This window comes from Anopheles cruzii, chromosome 2 (genome assembly GCF_943734635.1).
Source record: "Anopheles cruzii chromosome 2, idAnoCruzAS_RS32_06, whole genome shotgun sequence".
Classification (NCBI taxonomy): domain Eukaryota; kingdom Metazoa; phylum Arthropoda; class Insecta; order Diptera; family Culicidae; genus Anopheles; species Anopheles cruzii.
This window is the reverse complement of record NC_069144.1, coordinates 47,640,981-47,660,290: the sequence shown is the minus strand read 5'-3', so window position 1 is coordinate 47,660,290 and position 19,310 is coordinate 47,640,981. Positions and strand designations below refer to the sequence as shown.

The 19,310-nt window shown below is 54.3% G+C and overlaps 5 protein-coding genes across 5 annotated transcripts in view; 2 read left to right on the top strand and 3 right to left on the bottom strand.

Moving 5' to 3' along the window:
• Window positions 1-16: 16 nt before the first annotated feature.
• Window positions 17-1,737, bottom strand: LOC128279209 (facilitated trehalose transporter Tret1-like). Its single transcript, XM_053017926.1, has 2 exons — window positions 1,671-1,737; window positions 17-1,413 (listed from the first exon to the last, which is right to left on the bottom strand). Exons 1-2 carry the CDS (start codon window positions 1,735-1,737, stop codon window positions 17-19), a joined length of 1,464 nt encoding a protein of 487 aa, XP_052873886.1.
• Window positions 1,738-2,574: 837 nt separating this feature from the next.
• On the top strand, window positions 2,575-4,110 carry LOC128267789 (facilitated trehalose transporter Tret1-like). The gene is made up of 2 exons (XM_053004710.1): window positions 2,575-2,638; window positions 2,711-4,110. Exons 1-2 carry the CDS (start codon window positions 2,575-2,577, stop codon window positions 4,108-4,110), a joined length of 1,464 nt encoding a protein of 487 aa, XP_052860670.1.
• A 253-nt stretch (window positions 4,111-4,363) lies between these two features.
• On the top strand, window positions 4,364-5,278 carry LOC128279208 (uncharacterized). The gene is made up of 3 exons (XM_053017925.1): window positions 4,364-4,405; window positions 4,480-4,561; window positions 4,622-5,278. The coding sequence occupies exons 1-3, from the start codon at window positions 4,364-4,366 to the stop codon at window positions 4,945-4,947; spliced, it is 450 nt and encodes a 149-aa protein (XP_052873885.1). The 3' UTR covers window positions 4,948-5,278.
• Window positions 5,021-19,310, bottom strand: part of LOC128268218 (serine/threonine-protein kinase N) — a 33,561-nt gene continuing 19,271 nt past the window's right edge. Inside the window, exons 4-12 of the mRNA XM_053005252.1 lie at window positions 11,152-12,181; window positions 10,891-11,078; window positions 9,280-9,945; window positions 7,760-8,419; window positions 7,507-7,696; window positions 7,254-7,435; window positions 7,080-7,187; window positions 6,852-6,992; window positions 5,021-6,767 (exon numbers count right to left, since the gene is read on the bottom strand). Of these exons, the coding sequence (XP_052861212.1) occupies window positions 6,624-6,767; window positions 6,852-6,992; window positions 7,080-7,187; window positions 7,254-7,435; window positions 7,507-7,696; window positions 7,760-8,419; window positions 9,280-9,945; window positions 10,891-11,078; window positions 11,152-12,181 (3,309 nt within the window). The 3' untranslated portion in view covers window positions 5,021-6,623. The remainder of the gene's footprint in view (window positions 6,768-6,851; window positions 6,993-7,079; window positions 7,188-7,253; window positions 7,436-7,506; window positions 7,697-7,759; window positions 8,420-9,279; window positions 9,946-10,890; window positions 11,079-11,151; window positions 12,182-19,310) is intronic.
• Window positions 12,499-15,432, bottom strand: LOC128268219 (uncharacterized). The gene is made up of 6 exons (XM_053005254.1): window positions 14,956-15,432; window positions 14,449-14,664; window positions 14,200-14,376; window positions 13,827-14,130; window positions 13,704-13,796; window positions 12,499-13,646 (listed from the first exon to the last, which is right to left on the bottom strand). Exons 1-6 carry the CDS (start codon window positions 15,430-15,432, stop codon window positions 12,499-12,501), a joined length of 2,415 nt encoding a protein of 804 aa, XP_052861214.1.

Below are 19,310 nucleotides of genomic sequence, written 5' to 3'. Positions count from 1 at the left end.
CCCCCCCATATCGCCCTTAAGCATCCGCAAGGTTGCTCTCGGCGATCGACGCTTTCTTTTGCTCCTCGCTCCGTTTGTTGCTCCGCCGGAAGCAGTTGATGTTCCGACTGGTGGAGGTGTTCATTTCGATCAGTATCTGATCGAGCGGTTTCCCCTTCGTCTCGGGGACGAGCGCAAACACAAACACCACGAAGCCGGCCGAGCAGGCGGCAAAGATCCAGAACGACAGGTACGTGCCGGCCTCGTCCGAGATGAGCTGGTACAGCTTGGACACTCCGAAGCCGACTGCACCGGCAAACATCGTGTAGAGGGCGACCGCGACCGCCTTTACGTTGGTGGGAAATATCTCGCCCATAATGGCGAACGGCACGGTGGCCAGGCCGACGGTGTAGAAAATAATGTACACCATTATTACGATCAGCGGTATCCAGCCGATCCCGTCGAGGTCCACTTCCTGCTGGTCGAGGAAAAAGTACAGCCCGACGATGAACGTCCCGACGGCGCAGCCCACGGTGGAAACCAGCAACAGTGGCCGCCTCCCAACACGGTCCACGATCGACGAGGAAAGGGCCGCCGTTACCAGCTGGATGACGGCCATAATGATGGACGATTCGTGTGCCTCCAGGCCGATGTTAACCTGGTCGAAGATTTGCTGCGAGTACGCGATCACGGCCTGGCTGCCACAGAGCTGCTGCAGTGCACCCAGCCCGAGGATGATGATCAAACTTCGCCGGTTGCCACGGTTCAGCAGATCCCGGAACGTGCCCCGGTTTTGCTGCGATCGTTCGACGGCTGCCTGCATCATCTTCAGTTCACCGTCCACATCGTTGGATCGGCGCAACCAGCGCAAGTTCTTCTCCGCCAGCTCGGTGCGCTGCTTCGCGAGCAGATAGTACGGGGACTCGGGCAACCACAGGAACAGACCGAAGAAGATCGCTGGAAACGCGATCGATATCCAGGCCAGCGTAGTGTAGCCCACGTACGGGCCAATGGAGTACTCGAGCAAGATGCCTGTTTTGGCCATCACGGTTAGCAACGTACCGATCGAGCCGCGTATCCCATCAGACGCGATCTCGCCGAGGTACAGTGGCATCGACGAGTAGGCCATACCATACGAGATGCCACTGAGCGCGCGGGACACAAACAGCACCGCCACCGAGTCTCCCACACCGATCAGCACCCATCCGACGATGCTGGGCAGGACGGCGATCAGGAGCGTTGGTTTGCGCCCGAATCGGTCGATCAACCACGCCGATAGTACTGGCCCGGCGATCGATGTCAGGACCAGGATCGACACGACCCAGGAACTCTCGTCCGGCGTCAGTGGCAGCGGAGAGTCATCTGCCAGCAGCTTGGGCAGCGTTGGGGACGTCCAACCGTACGAGGCCGCCACGGATAGCATTAGCAGCGTTCCTGCGTCGACGAGACAGAGGCGAAATAATCAAAACATACGGAGCGATTGTGGGTGGTGCTTCCGCAATTAGAAGTCACTACGGACGCGCGTGTCCGATAGCCAATCGTCTAGAGACCGTCGATAAGATAACCCGGCCCGGGTGGTCATTATGCAAAAATGATCTCGCCCGGGGGTTTATTTGGCTTTCGGGCAACGGTTGAGTCCAGCATGTGACCCGAGTGTGGCGCCTAGACGTTCACAAACTGGCGGTACTAACCGGTGAAGGCGGCCAAGTACTGGTTGGAGTATTTCCGAAGCTCCTTTAAACTATCCCACACTCCCATCGTTATTCGGTTTCGGCGGACGGCGCGATCGCGATCTTCTTAAACGGACACCAGGGCTGCTTAATTTCAACCAGGGAGTTGAGTTCCCGAGACAAACTCCCGTATGGTGCCCGTGCAAATATTGAACTGACCGCCCGTTATTGGTCATCCGATTGGACGAACGGATAATTGGGTGTCGATTAAATGGCCCCAAACAATGATCGATTGCCACCCGCGCGCTCATTGACCATCTCCGGTGGAGCTATTTGATAACCCAATCTATGGGCCGGATAAGGGGTAATTTGGGTTTCGAACCGGGGCTGATAAGCGAAGCGGCCTCCCAGGACCGATTCCTTTCTTATCATCGTGACGTAGCTGAGAGGGCCAAATTTGTGGCACCTGTGGCGCTGGAATTTGTCTTCTGGGCTTATCGGTATCGTCTGGCCAATTCGAGGCTGATAAGCCACTGTATTGGCCGCAGTCGAAAATGATGACGAAACTCCTAGCGTAGAGCGAAAGGTCAGGTATGTGGCGATCGTGTAGATTACGATGGTTTCGAGTTTTTTAAAGTGGAACAAAAAAATGCTCCCTATTCTGCCTTCTTATCTGCCGTCCGGACTGAGACGGCACCTCAGTTCTCGGATCTTCAGCAGTGAACCGGCTTCGTATCTGGAATCCGTGTTTCGACAGGTTGCGTTTATGGCGAAGATCATAACTCACCGTTTGTCTAGTATACTTTGTTGCGCTATAAAGTTCACATAATTGCTGTTAATGATCATGCTGCGTGCCTGCCGTAGATAATGAGAGCCATTCCACTTACGACTGCGGTCAGTTACAGACGAGTGTACAGTATCAAGGATGACTCCGGCGCCACCGATCAAACGAGGACGATACCGCAATGAGTACATTGCTGCACTCGCAGGTACCCCCGCAGCTACTGAAAGCCGCCCACCTAATCCGTACTAATTCTCCGTATTTCTACTCCACCCAAAAGCAACTTCTTCCCTCGTGGCGGCAGTTGCCTGCGCCGGGTGGTCTTCGCCGGCTATTCCTGCCCTCCGTGGACCCGACTCACCTGTACCGATCACGCCGGACGAAGGATCTTGGATCGTTGCCCTCCTTTCGATTGGTTCCCTGCTCGGACCGATCGTCTGTGGACTGTTTGTCGATCGCTACGGACGTCGAAAGTTGCTGCTAGGGTCGGCCATTCCCATCGCCGTCGGTTGGGTGCTGATCGCGTTTGCCCGATCCGTCGCAGTGCTTTACGCTGCCCGACTTCTGCACGGGTTCGGCTACGGACTGGCGTACTGCGTGACACCCATCTATCTGGGCGAGATCTCATCCGATGCCGTGCGTGGCTCCACCGGCGTACTGGTGACGGTGATGGCCAAACTAGCCTTTCTGCTCGAGTACACGATCGGCTCGTACGTTAGCTTCAAGTGCTTGGCTTGGATTTCATGCGCCCTTCCGGTGGTATTCTTCGCCACGTTCTTCTGGATGCCCGAGACTCCTTACTTTCTGTTGGCTCGCGGCAGCGATCGGGCCGCGGCCAGAAGTCTCCGCTGGCTGCGTCGCAGCGAAGACGTGGCTGGTGAACTGGGGCGTATGAAAAAACTCATGGAGGACAGCAAGCAGACGGCGGCAGGCAACTCACTAAGACTGCTGTTTGCGTCTGCGAACCGACGCTGTCTGGTGATCATCCTACTTCTCTCGTTCGGTATGCAACTGACCGGCATCAATGCGATCCTCGGCTACTCGCAGACGCTCTTTTCGGGACTCGCACTGCCGCTGACGGCTGCCGAACTATCGATCGTGCTGGCGCTGGTGCAGCTTACGTCGGTGATGCTTCCGACGTTCCTCGTCGATCGAACCGGGCGTCGGCCCCTTTTGCTCATCTCAACTGCTGGTTCGTTGCTGGGGCTGGCCACTTGTGCCATATATTTTACGCTGGTCGAAACCGCTCCCGACGTGCTTTCATCCGAACCGGGTGCCGCACACGGATGGGTACCGTTCGTGGCGGTGCTACTGTTTATCGTCTCGTTCGCAATCGGACTAGCAACCGTGCCGTTTGCCATCCTCGGTGAGGTGTTCCCGAAGCACATCAAAGCAACGGCAAACGCCGTGTTTGCCGTCATCACATCGGTGGTCGTTTTTACGGTGCTAAAGCTATTCCAGGTTATCTCGGACGGTGCGGGCACGTACGTTTCGTTTTGGATCTTTACCGCCTGCACGGCTGTGACTGGTGGGTTGATTTATTTGGTCATCCCAGAAACGAAGGGTCAATCGTTCGAGCGCATCCAGGAACTGATGCAGCAACGCAGCAATGCCGGGGGTGAGCGCGTGGAGATAAACGGTGACGATGCACTGAAACAGAAAAGACAACTGTTGTGTTAGAAGTGGTGCATTGTGTAAAGAATAAATTTTAGCAATGATTGATAGGAATGAGACTCGATAAAATTTACGGTTTATGAATTTTGTTTCAGCTTTTAGTTAGAGCCATTTCTCAGGTAACGGTTAATTTTGAAAACTAAACACGTGTGTACCAAATCTGCCCGCTCGAATGTCATACCTTCTTTTTGGTACAACTTTAGTACAACTGTCAAATTGCCTGGTTCACTTTTAGTACGAAAGCAAAGGTAAATAAACAATGGCGACAGCGAGTACCGGTCCGGGCGTTTTATACCAAACGGTAAAGATTAATTCCTCCGTAACGAAAAGGGCAGCCCGGAGTAAAGTTATTTCTATTTCGCTAATCAATTTCAGCTAAGGACATTCAACAGTCTGGGGTGCGACGATGAGGCGCTTTGTTACGCCGCCTACCGGGTTTACATCCATCTAAAAGATGGTACGATCAGAAGGCTTTGATTTTCTAAAACAGCTGATTAGCATATTCTTGGATTTATAGAGAAAAAACTGAATGATGTACAGTATCATTACGCACCCAGCTTGCGGCTAATATACCTGACGGCCAGGCGGGCTGCGAGTGCTCCGGCTGAGCTGTACATTCCCACACTAGCAACGGAGGAGCTCGCCCTGGAACTCCTCGACCATTATCGCTCCCTGGGAGAGTTCGACGGGCTCATTTTGGCGATTTGTGACCCAAGTTCCACCGTGCTGCTGTACCGGGCGACTGCTGGCCTGAAGGACATTAGCGGGAAGCTGCCGTCGAGGGGACAATTATTACGGCAAAAGCAACAGCAGCAGCAGACTGAGGTGAAGCCACAGCGGTGAAACAGGCCAGAGCCCTAAACAAGAGAAGTGGTCATCGGTTCTTTCATTTTTCATCCAACTCATATTATAAACAATTTAAATAACCAAATGTACATGTATTGTGTGTGATAACGGATCGCACATTTTCTTCCCTTCCGAATCGAAATGCATACAAAAATGTAGTGTGTCTCTTGTCGTCGATTTCTTTTCCGTTTACTACTCTGCCGTTAACGCTTTTACCATCGTTTTGCCTACAGTTGTTAAGCGAACCGATTTACACTAAGGTATAACCATTCTTTTGTATATACAATTTATATTGATCTCATCATTATATTGATGGTTTATTATTCAACAATAATAAACACCACTCCTTAATCGTGTAGTCCTGTGTGCTGACGTCGTATTTACCGATCGCCATCTGATTCCAGCAGCAAGCTGTTGAGCGCTCCTTTTGCTCCCGTGTTAAGGAATGGAACCAAACGCAAAAATATGCTACTTAAGGCTATCGTGTGTGTGTTACGGACACTTTCAACATAAATAGTAGTAATAGTAGTGGTAGCGATTCGCCAACCCCTTTGTTGTGTTGGGTGCTTCGAAGACGTGTTTCCACTCCACCAGATAGTAAATTATTCTGTGCACATTTTTTTTAACTTGCTTGATTGTCTACCACCAGGCGCCCCGGGGTCGGCTCTATTCGGTGCTCGAGAGAACGTGATATGCGGAAGGCACGTAAAAGAAGAAACAACAGACAAAAAACAATGAGCTGCGCATTATTTGGCCAATGGAATGACCACCATAACTTGTCTGGGAGCGGGATCAACAACTGGGACATGCGTGGCGTAGAACAGAACATCCAGACACACTGTTGAATAATATAATAGTGTACCGTCCTGGTAGTTTCTAAACTTAAACGACGCCCCTGCGAACAATAACACTGTATTAAAAATATGCAAACGAAATGCATCGACCTGCCTGAGGCACTAGAAAACTCAAACTACCGAAGAAAACGAAACAGAAAAAAAAACATTGATCCATTGCTATCTCCAACGCACCCCAATAACAATTCCTGCGGCCGATTTGGGTACATTTGGACTATCTTCTCCCTGCGCAAACGGGCTTACCAGTGCGTGTCTCGTTTGTTACGATACTTTCGAAAGAAAAAAAAAAGAGTTATCTGGCCGATGGGGAGGGTGACTGATCCCATTATATCATCGGGTATGCGGGGCGCCGCCCTCGTCACTCAACGTGTCCCTCGCAGGCAGGCATTAGTAATAGTAATAACAGCTTTTCTCCTGACTCATGAACCTCGCTAAAGGCACCGCGCTCCGAGCGTATCTTTTTCTAATCAAAACCGTGCACATAACGATGTCTGCCTGATAACGCGGCACTAGATTCCACATGCTTGCACACCCTACCGGGGGATAACAAGAATTCCGCCTTGTCCGATTCTATATCAAAGTTCCGTTCAACTTTGCGTTTGGTTATTTTAAGCCCTAGACTACACTCACACACATACACACGCAGACACCGGAACAGGGAGGTTATGGGTTCTAGAGTAGCTAGTAGTAAGAGTAGTGCTGATGCGGCCGACCAACATGTGGCTCCCGGGAACTGCCGGATCACAGCAAACGACGGGACACAGAGGACTAAACCCACCTTTTGTTGTACCTTGGCGAACTTGCGCCACCGCCATCATTTCAGTACCATTCGGCCATGTAGGTAAAGTCCTTAAAGTAGGTCTGCTCATCGTCGGTGAGAATGCGGGGATCTTTCGGCGGTGTCAGCGCCGGCTTTTCGGACGTAAACTCTTCGTCAAAGTTCGACACGTCCTCAGGAGAGCGCTGTTGGAAGAGAGAGAGGGAGAGGCAGGGATTGATAGCGGTGCCACTCGGGGGAGATTGCGCTGTAGAACTGTTTCAACTTACAATGGTTGGCACAAACGGTGGTTTCACCTTCCGGAGCAGCAGATCGTCCCAGACAATGTTACGGTAGAAGGCTTGCCGCTTAACGTCTTCCGCATCCCGCTCCGACGAACCCAGCCGACGTTCCGGGTTCTTTCTCAGTAGCTGCAAGGGGAAAGCAAAGATTGTGTCCGCCTTTAAGATTGATTCTCCTGAGGCCTTTGCCCTGAGGCCCTGTTCGACAACACTTACCCGTCTCATAATGGCGATGGCCTCCAGCGAAAGGAATCTTGGGTAGCGCACCTCATCGTTTACGATCGAATCAAAGACTTCCTCCTCGTCATCGCCCGGGAATGGAGACTGGAATAGATTTTGAGGAAAAATGAGACATTCGTCGCGCAGCCAATGGTTTCGAAAAAACGTTACCTCTCCGACCAGCATCTCGAATATCAGCACACCCAAACCCCACCAGTCGACGGCCCGAGTGTAAGACGTTTCGGTGAGCACTTCCGGCGCCAGAAACTCGGGCGTACCACAGAACGTTCCGGTGCGATCACCGAATCCCATGCCCTCCTTGCACAGGCCAAAATCGGCGATCTTTACGTAACCTGCGGAACAACGTTGTTAGCGGGGATTAACGTTTGTACGGTCCCAAGAGAGCTAGAGCGCGGCAACGAACCTTCCGTGTCCAGCAGCAGGTTATCGAGCTTCAGATCACGGTAGATGATTTTGCTTTCGTGCAGATACTGCAGGCCCAGTACGACGCAGGCCGCGTAGAACACGGCACGCGGCTCTGAGAACACGTCCGTGTGGATGTGCATCATAAGGTCACCGCCGGCCGCATACTCCATCACGAAGCAGACATGTTGCTGAAGCGAAGGCAGATGTTAGTTCTTAGTTTTCGGATGCAATGCGACCTTCCTTTGACTTACCTCCGTTTGGAAGCACGAAAACAGGTTCACCAGGAATGGATGGCGCATCGTGTTGGCCACCTCGAAGATGCGCTTTTCGCTGAGCAACGATTCCACTTCGTCCCGCGCAATGATGTCGCCCTTCTTCAGGGCCTTGATGGCGAAGTAGTCGCCCGAGTTTTTGTACTGCGCCAGTATCACCTTGCCGAAGTGGCCCCGACCGAGCACGCTCAGCATCCGGAAGCTATCGAGCGACATTGCTGCCGCCGCTGCGGCATTGGCACCACCGGCGGCTGCTGCGCCACCGGCCTGTGATTGGCGGCGGCTTTCGTAGGCGCTATCACGATACTGGAGCGTTCGGGCTGGACCAGCCGGCCGACGGTTCACGGGCGGACCACCAGCGGCTACCGCTGCGGCCGCCGCTTCCCCTCCCGGAGATGGTTGCGCTTGTTGCGGTGGCAACTGTTGTGGCAACTGCTGTTGCAGTAAAAGCTGCTGTTGCTGTTGCTGCTGCTGATAGTAGTGCTGTTGCTGTTGGGCCTGCAATGCTGCGGCCGCGGCCAACGAGGCCGCTTGGGCTGCTATCGCCGCCGAAGCGGGATGATGATGGTGGTGATGAGGTGGTAACGGCGGAGGGACCACATTACCCCCGACGGTGAGCTGCTCGAATGGTGGAAGAATCTGCGAGAAACAAAAAGGACCGGTTAAAACCAATACGGAACCGAAATGGGAACTCATCAAGGCAAACACACAGAGAAGGCACATATTCATTTAAAAACACAAGCGAAACATCAGCGAAGAGAAAATAAAAATTTAATACGAAAGCAACACAACCAGTAAAACGGTGAAAAGTTATTATATTCAGTACAAAACGCAGCCAAAATGAAAAAGAAACGAAAAAGGAAAAGAACCGCAAGAAGACGTTAGCTCCGTAGCATGAAATGCCAAAAACGAAGCGCTGAAAATGGGTAAACTTAATCAAAGTACACATATCCGCTGAATTAGTCTGCAAACACAATCACCAAAGCTAAAACGAGACAAAAATAATAAACTTATCGGGAACCATCGAAAGAAGGTTCCGCGCGCACAGTCGAACAGTTCTTTCTTCCGGTGCCTAATGTTAATGAGGTTGGGTTAGTAGGCTTTGACCTCTGGAGGATGAGTGTCATGTAAGATGGCGGATTAGTATTTCCGTGATGGTTTTATGTTAAATTATTTTGCCGAAAAAGCACAACATACGAACGGAGCTTAAAGTGCATGCATTTTTGGGCTATCAACAATGCTTAAAAAATTAGAATAAATTGGTTTGAACCGAAACGAAACACGTAGCTTGCGGGAAACAACACACATGGATCACTTTCAAACGACATGCGACATAAAATGCATAAAAGAACTGTTGACAGCGCACAGAGCGCAACGCGCAACAGCAACGGTTAAAAATATGGTAGAGAGCGCAAGAAACCAATGAGTTTGGCACAAATGGCGAAGCGAATAGTGGCGGGCGATGTGCGTCTAGTGTGTGTGGCGCTGAGTTTGCTGACCTCAATGATACTGTCGTAGGTTTCGTCGTCTTCCGGAAACTGCACGTATGGCATCTGACTGGGCGCCGGGGATGGTGGTTCCTCTACGATTGGGCTCCCCGTCGACGACACGGTGCTATAGTAACTGTCGCGATTGTTCCGATAGCCACTGCCGCCGCCGTGGTAGTAACCGTTGTTGTTGCCACTAGGGCCACTACCGCCGTACAGTATGGGTGGCGGTAGCGACAGAACCGGTCGCAACAGATCAACGGAGAGGGACTTTTGTAATACTGCTAATGGTGGTGGTGGCCCCGCGGCCGCCATCACTGACGATTGGCGATCTTCATCGAAAGAATAACTGGGGGTTTTGAGCTCCTGGCGACCGCGCAGCACCGGTGGCGGTGTCGCCGGTAACGGGGGCGGTGGAATATCGTCCTCCTCGTGATCCTCATCGTACGGGGCCGCTGGTCGGTGCGCGCTCAACGAGGACAGTGAGTGAGAGGACGACGAAAGAGGACTGGTGCCCGCGTTGCCAATACTACCGCCGGGAGACGGTTGCGTCACGTTGCTATCACAATACTTTATCGGTCCACCGGCACTGAGTTCTTCTCCTAAACTACCACCAAGACCACCACCGAGACTATCGTGCTGGTGAAGAAAATCGAATTTGCTTAATGCATACTCCAACTGCCGCCGACGGGAACACAGAGAGAACAGAGAGAGAGAGAGAGAAACAGAGAAAGTGACTTCAGCAAAAGGATATCGATAAGGAGAAGTGCGATTGCCAGGTAGCTCTAAGAACTGAGATGGTTATTCCAAAAAACGGACCCCTTTCGTGGAGCGCTGGATCGGAGTGAGATACTTGAAGGCGCGGTACCTGGCACCGATCGGCTGCCGGCCTTGCGGCTGCTTCCGGGTCACCGTTCGGAGAGGCGGCGGCTGTCCTATAAAAGCACTGGTGCGTTTGAGCGTCATTTTTGGGGCAACAGAGAGCTGAAGGCCGGCAAAACAGTCACGGTCCGGATATAGTGAGGCACTAAGTCCGTAATGGCATGTTGCAATAGGGCACAGAGCAGTGGCACTAATCGAGTTCGCGCGAATCGAAGACACGACGTAATGCGAAAACTACCGAAATGCTACTACCGTCCACTGTCCTGCGCCGCCGCCGCCGCCGCAGGGAGATATTCAGCTGACTGCGGCGTTGCGGCGATAAGAGATAAGGGTAAATCTCTTGTGGAGGTCATATAAGCAAGGATATAACGGGTAACCGGCCACCGGCTATATTCGCGCAAATGTGGGGAGGGATGGTGTAAAACTGACAAAACAAAACGAGATAAGAAGCGCTAAGCCACACACGACCACGACGAAGACGATGAAGACGATCGCTGATTTATACAAAACCCCTGGCGCTGGCGCTGGCCCCTGTGTGTGTGTGTTTCGTGCATCCATCACCTTCGCACACAACCACCCTCCAGAAATGTGGCAGATGGAACCGACGGGGGACCGCGTCGATAACCCGAAGCGCGCGCAAAGCAATAAACCAACTCTTGCGTCGAGCGTTCTCTCCGCCGTAAGCTTCCGGACCGGGGAGGGACAGGTTGTTTTGGGGGCGCGGACACACAACACGCTTACCTCTTGATCGATTTTTGGTGGTGACGCTGCTTGCCTCGGTGATGGCATCGGCAGTTTCTTCTGCTGCCGGAAGCTGGATGGCGTGCTGATGGACTGCGTCGGAGCCATCGGTCGGTGGCTCGGTGTGGCCTGATTTTGCAGCGAGTGTGACGAAGGACTTTCCGGTAGCACGTTGACGCCGTGGATGCCTAAAAAGGGGGGTTTGAGAAACGATTAGTAACCTCTTGGACGCAGTCGTTGTCGTCGTTGTCGGTGACCTACCGAGTGGACGACCACCGCCGAGTCCCACGACGTTATGGTCGGCCGATTCACCCAGCGTTTCAACCGGATCATCCGGCAGCTGATCGAACGACAGGGCGGTCGCACTGGGCGTGGAAGGTGTCGTGGATGGCGTCGTGCTAGCGGCCAGCGCACCCTGCAGCGGTGTACTGGCGGCGGACGACGTGTTACTGCCGCCACCGCTGGTGGTGTTGCGCTTCAGCAGCCGGCCCCAGGTGGCGATGTTGATGTTCATCTGCTTGGCGCGCGGAATGTTCTTCACCTGCTGCTTGTTGAAGATCATGCGCTGGCGCTGCAGCTTCGGTTTGCGCGATATCATCGGGTTGAGGAATTTGATCTCGGCAAACAGGACGCCCTGCGGCTCGAGCTGCAGCGCCATCCCGTGCCGAATGTCGTCGATGAACTCTTCCAGGCGCAAGAACTTGACGGCGCACAGCGAGCGCCAGTCGCGCCAGTACACGCCGATCTCGAGCTCGCGCGATCGGTCTAGATCGATGCTGAACCGCTGATCCCAGGCCTGCTGCGAGCAGGGCCGCCAGGACGTTTGGCCGACGGTGATGTTGTCCAGCTTGATCACGGCCATAATCTCCGAGGACGTTTCGTCCTTCACGCTGTAGCTCTTGGACGAGCTGCGGCTCGTGACGCCTTTGACGAAGCTCTTCAGATCACCGGGGCTCGAGGAGCCCGAGTCTTTGTCGCGCCGCGACCGGCCCGGCACGTCCTCCAGTAGGTCCTGGCATCCCATCAATCGCACCTCGAGCTTCCCGGTGACGGCCGCACAGCGGCTGAACGATTGTTGGTTCTGCGTTGGCTTACCGCTCTGGGAGCTGCCGCGGAACGAGTTCCGCATCGTGTACTGTACGGGGCCCGGGCTCGACGCTTGCACATTCTGCAGTTCCGCCTTCAGCTGCTGTGCCGTGGGACAGTCCTGTGGAAGTTCTAGCCGGCGCAGCTCGAGCGCTTTGCGGAGCAGGTCCAGCTTGCGCGACGATTCCGACAGCCGACCTTGAGCCTGGAGAAAAGAGTGGAAAATTAGTTCCAGTGACAAAAGTATTGATTCTCGTGTACCCCTCCCCGTATGTTGATGCATTCTGTGACGTGTGACTGTAATAACGGGCAATTTTGAATCTCCAATAGAACCAATGGTGTAAAAAGCAGGGAGGGCATCTCCATTAATATCTCTTTATTATTACGCTTAATCTAAAAGCAGAACACACCATGTGGTGACTAAAAGAAGGATCGATTGAAATGCAATCTTGATGACACACGGTTCCGGGTGGCTAAATAGCGAAGATAGTCTTAAAAACAGAAAAACTAAACCGATAGCGGCTAGAAGAGGTTGCGCATGTGAAACTGTCGGCGCATTTCGACAATATTGTTCGGAGCCGTTTCATCGACCGACAGTGCCCGCTCACGGAGGCCGCTACCGACGGTGCCGCCGCCGCCGGGAGCGACACTGTCACGGCGTTCCACCACCCAGCGGCGGCAGTGGGCGCACGGGCACTCGGGATTGCGCACCGGGCCCATGTGTGTGCCCGGTTTTCGGCGCCCCTTAATCAGGCTGCCGAACCGGCGCGCAATGGCCAGATACTCGTTGGTGTAGCCTTCCACGGGCGAAAACTCGCGCTGCAGTGTTGCGGCCAGTACGGCCGCCTGCTGCAGCATGGCGGTTCCACGAGCTGCCCCGCTGGCCGGCACCCGCTGCGAAGCACTCTTCACGGTGGACGGACTGGAATCGCTCAGCTCGTTAAGCGACGGGTTAGACTCGTGAGCCCGCAGCAGCAGTGCAGCTGCCTCCTCCGTCGCCGTCGCCGTTGGTGGCCCCTCCGCCGTGTCGTACACGAAGCTGTGATCCGATTCGCTCAGATTGTGCTCCGAGTCACTGCGCAGCAACAGCGAGGTCCTGCGGTGCACCGCCGCGGGATCTCGCGGTGATGACGAATGGCGACGCGGCGGGTTGTGCAGCAGCAGGAGCTTCCGCTCGACCGAGGGGGACTTCCACTTTTGCAGGTTCCAGACGCGTTCCATCTCGTGAATGCGGAACCGATCTTCGCTGTTTTCGTACTCGAAACTGTCCGAATGGGTGGCGTTGGTTCCGCTGCGATTCAAGCGCACCGTAGGGCCGCGACCAGCGGCAGCAGCCTCGGCATCCAGCAGGTCGTCCTCCTCATCATCGTCCCCGACACCACACTGGAGGGCACTGGAAAGGCTGCTCCCGGTAACGTCACGGCGTGTCGACAGGTTCGACATGGCGTAGTTCGAGCTGATCGCGTCGTCGCTTGCGTCGCGCCGAAAGTACGCGCTCAGATCCTCCACCTTGGCCACGCGCGACATGTCGCCCAAATGCTTGCTGAAGAGAATTTGCTTCGATTCGGTGATTTCATCGTTCGTGGCGCTCCGTCGATGGCGCCCACCACTAGCCGGGCGCGGATCGTCGCCCTTTCTCAAACTGCCAATCGTGGAAAGCGTATTTTGATCTGCAAAACAAAAGGGCGGTCAGTTAATGCACGGGGGAATGCAGATCGGGTTGTTACCGATTGGTTGCTGCATCAAACGCCTCGGCACGTCGTGCTTTCCGGCACGTTTGTGGCGCACTTTCATCTCGTCCGACTCGAAGATCGATTGCGCTGACTGCTGTTGCTGCTGTTGCTGGCCACTGTCGGTTGGGTTTTGGGCGGCGGCGGCATTGCTGGACTTCAGCTCCATCATGTGGCTCGTGTCGAACCGGCTGCCCGATGAGCAGGACGAGTGCGAGGATAAGGATTTGCAGTCCACATCGGAGCAGGACGAGGACGATTCCGCGTCCGATCCGGTGCAGTACACATCGATGTGCACCGTTCGGGGCTTCTTCTTCGCCGCCGACACCGACGCCACCGATTGCTGCGATCGGATCGTGTTCGACGGTGACAGCACCGGATAGGCGGCAGCGGCACTGGGCGATACGGGTGATTTGCGTACCAACTAAAAGGGCGACCAGTGAATTTGTTAAACGGCGGTACGCGGACACGGACCCTGCGCGCATTTACTAACCGAAGAGTCGAAGGGTCGTTCGTCAGCGCGCCTGGTCGGTGGTGGCGACAGCAGGTGGCCATCTGTGATGGCTTTCGTGCGGCGACGTATCGAACCACCACCGGTTGCTTCGTTCGCCGCACTACTTTGATGCGTCTCCCAGTCGCTAGTTTGACAGCTGACGTCGTTCGTATTGGACTAAGACGGTTAGGGAAGACCGGATTTTTATGTGTTTAATTTTTTCATTCTGGCAAATTGTCAATTTGGTACCTTTTCCGGAAAGTTTGTACCCTTATCGGCCACCACATTGCTGGTGGAGCCGCACTGGTTGATCAGGATCGGTATCGTGTCCGCCAGTGGCAGTAGATCCGTACACGCCGTCAGGACGATGCTGCAGGTACTGGTACACTTAGGGAACTGCTGCTGAGCCTGAGCCGGTTCCGTCGCCGTCCCTGGTGGCGCTGGCCCATCATCACCAGTCGGTGACTAGTATCGATATGGTGTATCGAAAAAAAGGCATGAAATCATATTCTGCACACCTAATGCAAACCGCTCTCTCCCTCTGCCTTTCGCTTCAATCAGGAAATGGAGCGCAAAACGTTTTGCTTCGTAAGTCCCGGCTCCCGGGTTGTGTACCGGGGGGGTTCCGAATCGATTCATTTCCGAATTGCCGAGCTTCGAAAGGAATGCAACCATCCTTTCGTCTCGCGGGGGCGATTCAAGGCGACACCCACAGAGCGGCACCGGAGAACCGGACCAAAAATCGCATTCGCTCACCTGTATGCAAACGGTCGGCGGCAGCGGAGCCGCCGATGATGGATCGGTGTTAAAAATAACATTACTTTTTCCAACCGTTGACGGTGAACTGACCGTCATCGGAATGGTGGTGCTACTGCCGCCGGTGGTTGTTGTCGGTTGCTGGCTGTCCACCGACGACGTACTAAATTTATAAACAACCTTCACTGGATTGGAGCCGCTGGATGTGGAGGCGGCCGCCGCCGCGGTTGCACCGTGCCGTTGAGGTGAAGAATTTATATCTCCCTCCTTCTGTGTGCCGCCGTCGACGGTGCCGGGCCGATCTGGAGCCTCTTCCGTGGTGCCGCCGTCGTTGTTGGCCGCCGGCGCACCATCCCCAGTCCGTCGTTGTTGCTGGCCGGTTGATGAGGATAGCGTGAGCTGCGCATGTACCGTCCACTCGGCAGTGATTTCTGGTGGGCCGGTCGCCGCCGTCGTGGTCGTGGTCGTGCCGGACATCATGCTGATGACGCAGCGCACAAAACTTCTACTGGCTGCAAACCTGCATCACAACAACCGCACAACAGCATCCTTCTGGCCGGTGCAGGCCGTTTCACCATGTGCTCTCGCGGGCCGTTTGGCGGCCACTCGCCGGTTCCATACGGAGGACACAGAGAGGCGGTTGCACTTGTTGGCAACTTTCCACGTAACTTGTAATCCAATTTTTTATTCCATTTGTAGGCCAAGCAACGGAACGGAAAAGCATAATCTGGGTGCGCGTCCACCACGGCTAGAATGGCGACACTCGGAGGAACACACACTCGGTTGGTCGGTTGGTCGGTGGCCGTGGCGGAGATTCTCCCCGCCAACTTTGTGTTCCGACTCCGCGTTATATAAATAGAGAGCGCAGATTCGCGTACGATCATAAAAACAGGTTGCCGTTGCCGTGCTGGCCGAAAATGTCGGATCACCAACGCACACGTAACGCACTTGGGTTGAACAAACGAAAAATCCTGTGAACCGATGGCCGTAAGTCGATCATCGGCCGCCTTTTTAACGGTTTCTTAACGATAAAGACGGTGCCGGCGGTTCACGCGAATGAATAACGCGAAAGATATTTCAACCAATCGAACTCGGGGACGGGATGTGGACACGCCACGTGCGGAGCCTGGCGCGGCGTGCAGCACCAGGCGTCTCCATTCGGCGTACTTTATTTAATGGCCGGGCACAAAGCACATTATTTTCACCGAAAAAGCACAGAACAGACGCACTCAGAAGATTCTGCTCGTTACACTTCTGCGGTCCACGGTTCACTGTTTCACCGGGAGCCGCAGACCACAACACTGTGACACTGGTGGGCAAAACACCCGACGACCGGTCGTCGGTAGGGATCGATTGGGGCGGTGGTGACGAAACCCGACACCGCGCGCGGCCACCGGTGACAGATGTTTTTCCTCGAGCAACAGAACGCGATTTTCGTTTTGATTATTTCGTCACACAATAGAGTCGCCGAGGGCGAGAGACAGATCGGGTTCGGCGGTTTCGTTGTCGTTTGGTCGTCGTCGCCCTTCTTCGTCGTGTGTAACCGATCGATACGATCGTCGACGAGAGGACGCGCGTAGAACCGATCGGTACGCTCGAATCGGGCAGACTGACAAAACAGATCCCGACCCGATGGATAGAGGGCACTAAGCTGGCCTGCCCTCGGCGCTGCTCGTGACGTGGCGGCGGAGAACAGATTTTTCTCGTCCTCCTCCTCTGACGACGAGACGCGCACGCACGCACGTCGCAAAGTTCGCGAAAGTTGGCTAGCGGATTAAGATGTTTTCTTTGGACATCGGTGCCCTTTCCGGCTTTCGCTTTCAGCCAAAACTGACACGTCGTTTGTCGGCGAGTGAGAGATTTAGGTTAAGTAAAGCCATCGGGATCCGGGTAACGGATTCGAGTCGAAAACGTGTCGAAACCGAGCGTGGTCCTCACCCGGCAAAAATGGGTTCATAAATCAGGGGGGGGAGCAACAGGAATGGGGTCGACTACCAAAGAAAAAAGGGTCAGCACGCGCGCGACCGCCAGAGGAAAATCCGAACGGCTCTCGTTACGAAAGCAATGCGTGTGTGTGTGCTTAGGCATAAAAATTCCACTGATATCCTCGGTCAGCCGTGCAAGCAACCGTGTTTGTGGCCTCGGCTCTACTCCTCGGGGGTTTTGTAACATCCAGCACATCGGATCTCAGCTTCATTCAACGTCTAGGTTTCATCAAGTCAAGGGGCGATCATCTGAAACCGATTGAGTCAAATAATCGAGACGAAACATAAATCTTGTGGCGCCAAAAAGCGTGTCGATCAGGGGGACCGGAAGTTTGACAACTGCACCGTCACTGGCGCGCCAGTCTGGCGTAGGGATCGTCGTTACAACGTAAGGCGCAAACAAGCGCATGTGTTCACGCGGGATCCGCCGTTGCCAGCACAGTTTATTTATCACACCAGAGGTCATCATCGTCGTCGTGGTCGTCGTGGTAGCGTCGTGGTCGGACATCTTAAAGTCACCGCCACGAGCATAAACAAATGCGCTGTCGCCAGACAGACCTAGACCTACTGCTGCTGATGCTGCTACTAGAAGGGGTGTTAAAGGTCCGGTCGGTTAAATATTATGCTTCTCCCGAGACGGGATACAATATTTCATAAGAGACCGCACCAGAAAGAAGCGTTTATCGACATTAGTCTTCTACCGCGAACCTCGCATCGGCACTTCGACAAATGTGATATTATTACTTCGAACGGCGCGCCGCGGCGCGGTTCAAACCCTTTTAAGATTCGTGCAAATAAAATAAATGTCCCAGACTGGCGGCTAGTCCGGGGCCGGGTGATTGAGAAGTGTCTCGATCGCCGATCGCTACCCCGCGCGTTGGCGGAAGTTTTCTTTAAAAAGACACACCTATTTTTACACCAAAAATGTGTAACGTCCGTCTGTCGATCCGTCGGAAGTCGGATCGCCCCTGGTCGGCTGTCTAGTCACGCACGCCCGTTACTGATTGTTGCAAACTTACAACACTAACCTCCTCCTGGCGCTGGTGACGACAGTTGTGCCGGTGATGATGATGATGACGGTGGTGGTGATGACGATGGTCCTGTTGAACATCCTCGTCGTGCTCCTCACTGCCCGAATGATGATGGTGGTGATGATGGCTGCATTTCTTTTTATGACTTCGCCGGTGCTGCTGCTGCTGCTGGTCACTCTGGTCCATCTGCATTCGCACGCACCGCGCGGACTCTTAATGCGGACCGAACACAAAACAAGCACCCGAACACGATCACCTCGAAGACACACGGACGGGGAGACGGACCGCTCTCTCTATAGAGCGCCGTTCGCGTACTAGGCGTTACATTCGTGCCCCGGTTCACAGTCCGTATCCGTGCGTGCACCAGCAGAGTGCTCCGCTTTGGCCGTACTGGTCTCGTTGTCGTCTCCGTCTTGTTGTTTCGTGGTGAATTTTCACGACCCACGCCTCGCAGCCAATCGTCAAAAATAAATCGCCACACCACAGTCGTGTAAACTCACACCCAAGGCGCGCGGAACAACACGCGGTTTTTGCCGTCGACGCGCAGCATCGGAACATAGATCGCCAACGAGGATCATCAGTGGAGGTGAGGTGAATGGTGAGTTCGATCCGCTCACTCTCGATTGAGAAGGTTCAGTGACACCCATCAACAGCAAAGATGCCTTTGAGTAGACCGCGGCTATGGCCTTTGGGAATGGCTCATCATAAAGCCCCTCAATCTGCCCAAAATGATCGAGCAAATGTAGAGTGCAGAGTGCAGAGTTCGGTGGCCACCGCCGTATCGGATGATGGGCCCCCCCCCCACACAGAGCCAGCGAAAGCAAAACGACAACAAAGCTCGGTTCCCGGTTCGGCCTGGCGAATGACGTCACATCTCTCTGATAAGTCAACGCGCGCGGCGGGCGTGTGTGGTTGTGTGCCAAAACTGACAGATCACGCTCTGGCACCGGCGGGACACAATATTGAATCGAAACACGCGTCTGTTAGCGCCGCGATATGGGGGAACCGGTTTGGGTCGCGCTCTCCATTCGTGTTCGTGGATGTCGTGCAGTCAGTTCTCGGGCTGGTTTACGTTGGTGTGTGCTCCCCCGAGAGCTTATCGTGGCAACAAGTGGCCGCGGTTTCCATGTAATCAGTGTCTCTCTCTCAGCTGGGTCGCCGGGCGCCGGGCTGCGGCCGCGGGCTATCTAAGGGTTTGTGTGTCGGGTGTGAGTTTAAAAACGTAACTCAACTACGCGCGGACCTTCATTGGAGCGCCGACGACGGTCAGAGACGAAAGGAGACAATATATCGTCGTACACATCGATCGTAGCTTTGAAGGGAAGATGAGGTACCCGGT

What these genes read in the sequence shown, in the direction of transcription:
- LOC128279208 (XM_053017925.1), top strand. Translation starts at nt 4,364, where the DNA reads ATGGCGACAGCGAGTACCGGTCCGGGCGTTTTATACCAAACG. An exon ending in CGGGCGTTTTATACCAAACG is followed by an intron (nt 4,406 to 4,479) that starts GTAAAGATTAAT and finishes AATCAATTTCAG; the next exon opens with CTAAGGACATTCAACAGTCT. An exon ending in TTACATCCATCTAAAAGATG is followed by an intron (nt 4,562 to 4,621) that starts GTACGATCAGAA and finishes TTGGATTTATAG; the next exon opens with AGAAAAAACTGAATGATGTA.
- LOC128268219 (XM_053005254.1), bottom strand. Translation starts at nt 15,432, where the DNA reads ATGTCCGGCACGACCACGACCACGACGGCGGCGACCGGCCCACCAGAA. An exon ending in CGCCCAAAACCCAACCGACA is followed by an intron (nt 13,797 to 13,826) that starts GTGGCCAGCAAC and finishes AACAGCAGTCAG; the next exon opens with CGCAATCGATCTTCGAGTCG. An exon ending in TTTGATGCAGCAACCAATCG is followed by an intron (nt 13,647 to 13,703) that starts GTAACAACCCGA and finishes TTTGTTTTGCAG; the next exon opens with ATCAAAATACGCTTTCCACG.
- LOC128267789 (XM_053004710.1), top strand. Translation starts at nt 2,575, where the DNA reads ATGACTCCGGCGCCACCGATCAAACGAGGACGATACCGCAATGAGTAC. An exon ending in GTACATTGCTGCACTCGCAG is followed by an intron (nt 2,639 to 2,710) that starts GTACCCCCGCAG and finishes TCCACCCAAAAG; the next exon opens with CAACTTCTTCCCTCGTGGCG.
- LOC128279209 (XM_053017926.1), bottom strand. Translation starts at nt 1,737, where the DNA reads ATGGGAGTGTGGGATAGTTTAAAGGAGCTTCGGAAATACTCCAACCAG. An exon ending in GTACTTGGCCGCCTTCACCG is followed by an intron (nt 1,414 to 1,670) that starts GTTAGTACCGCC and finishes TCGTCGACGCAG; the next exon opens with GAACGCTGCTAATGCTATCC.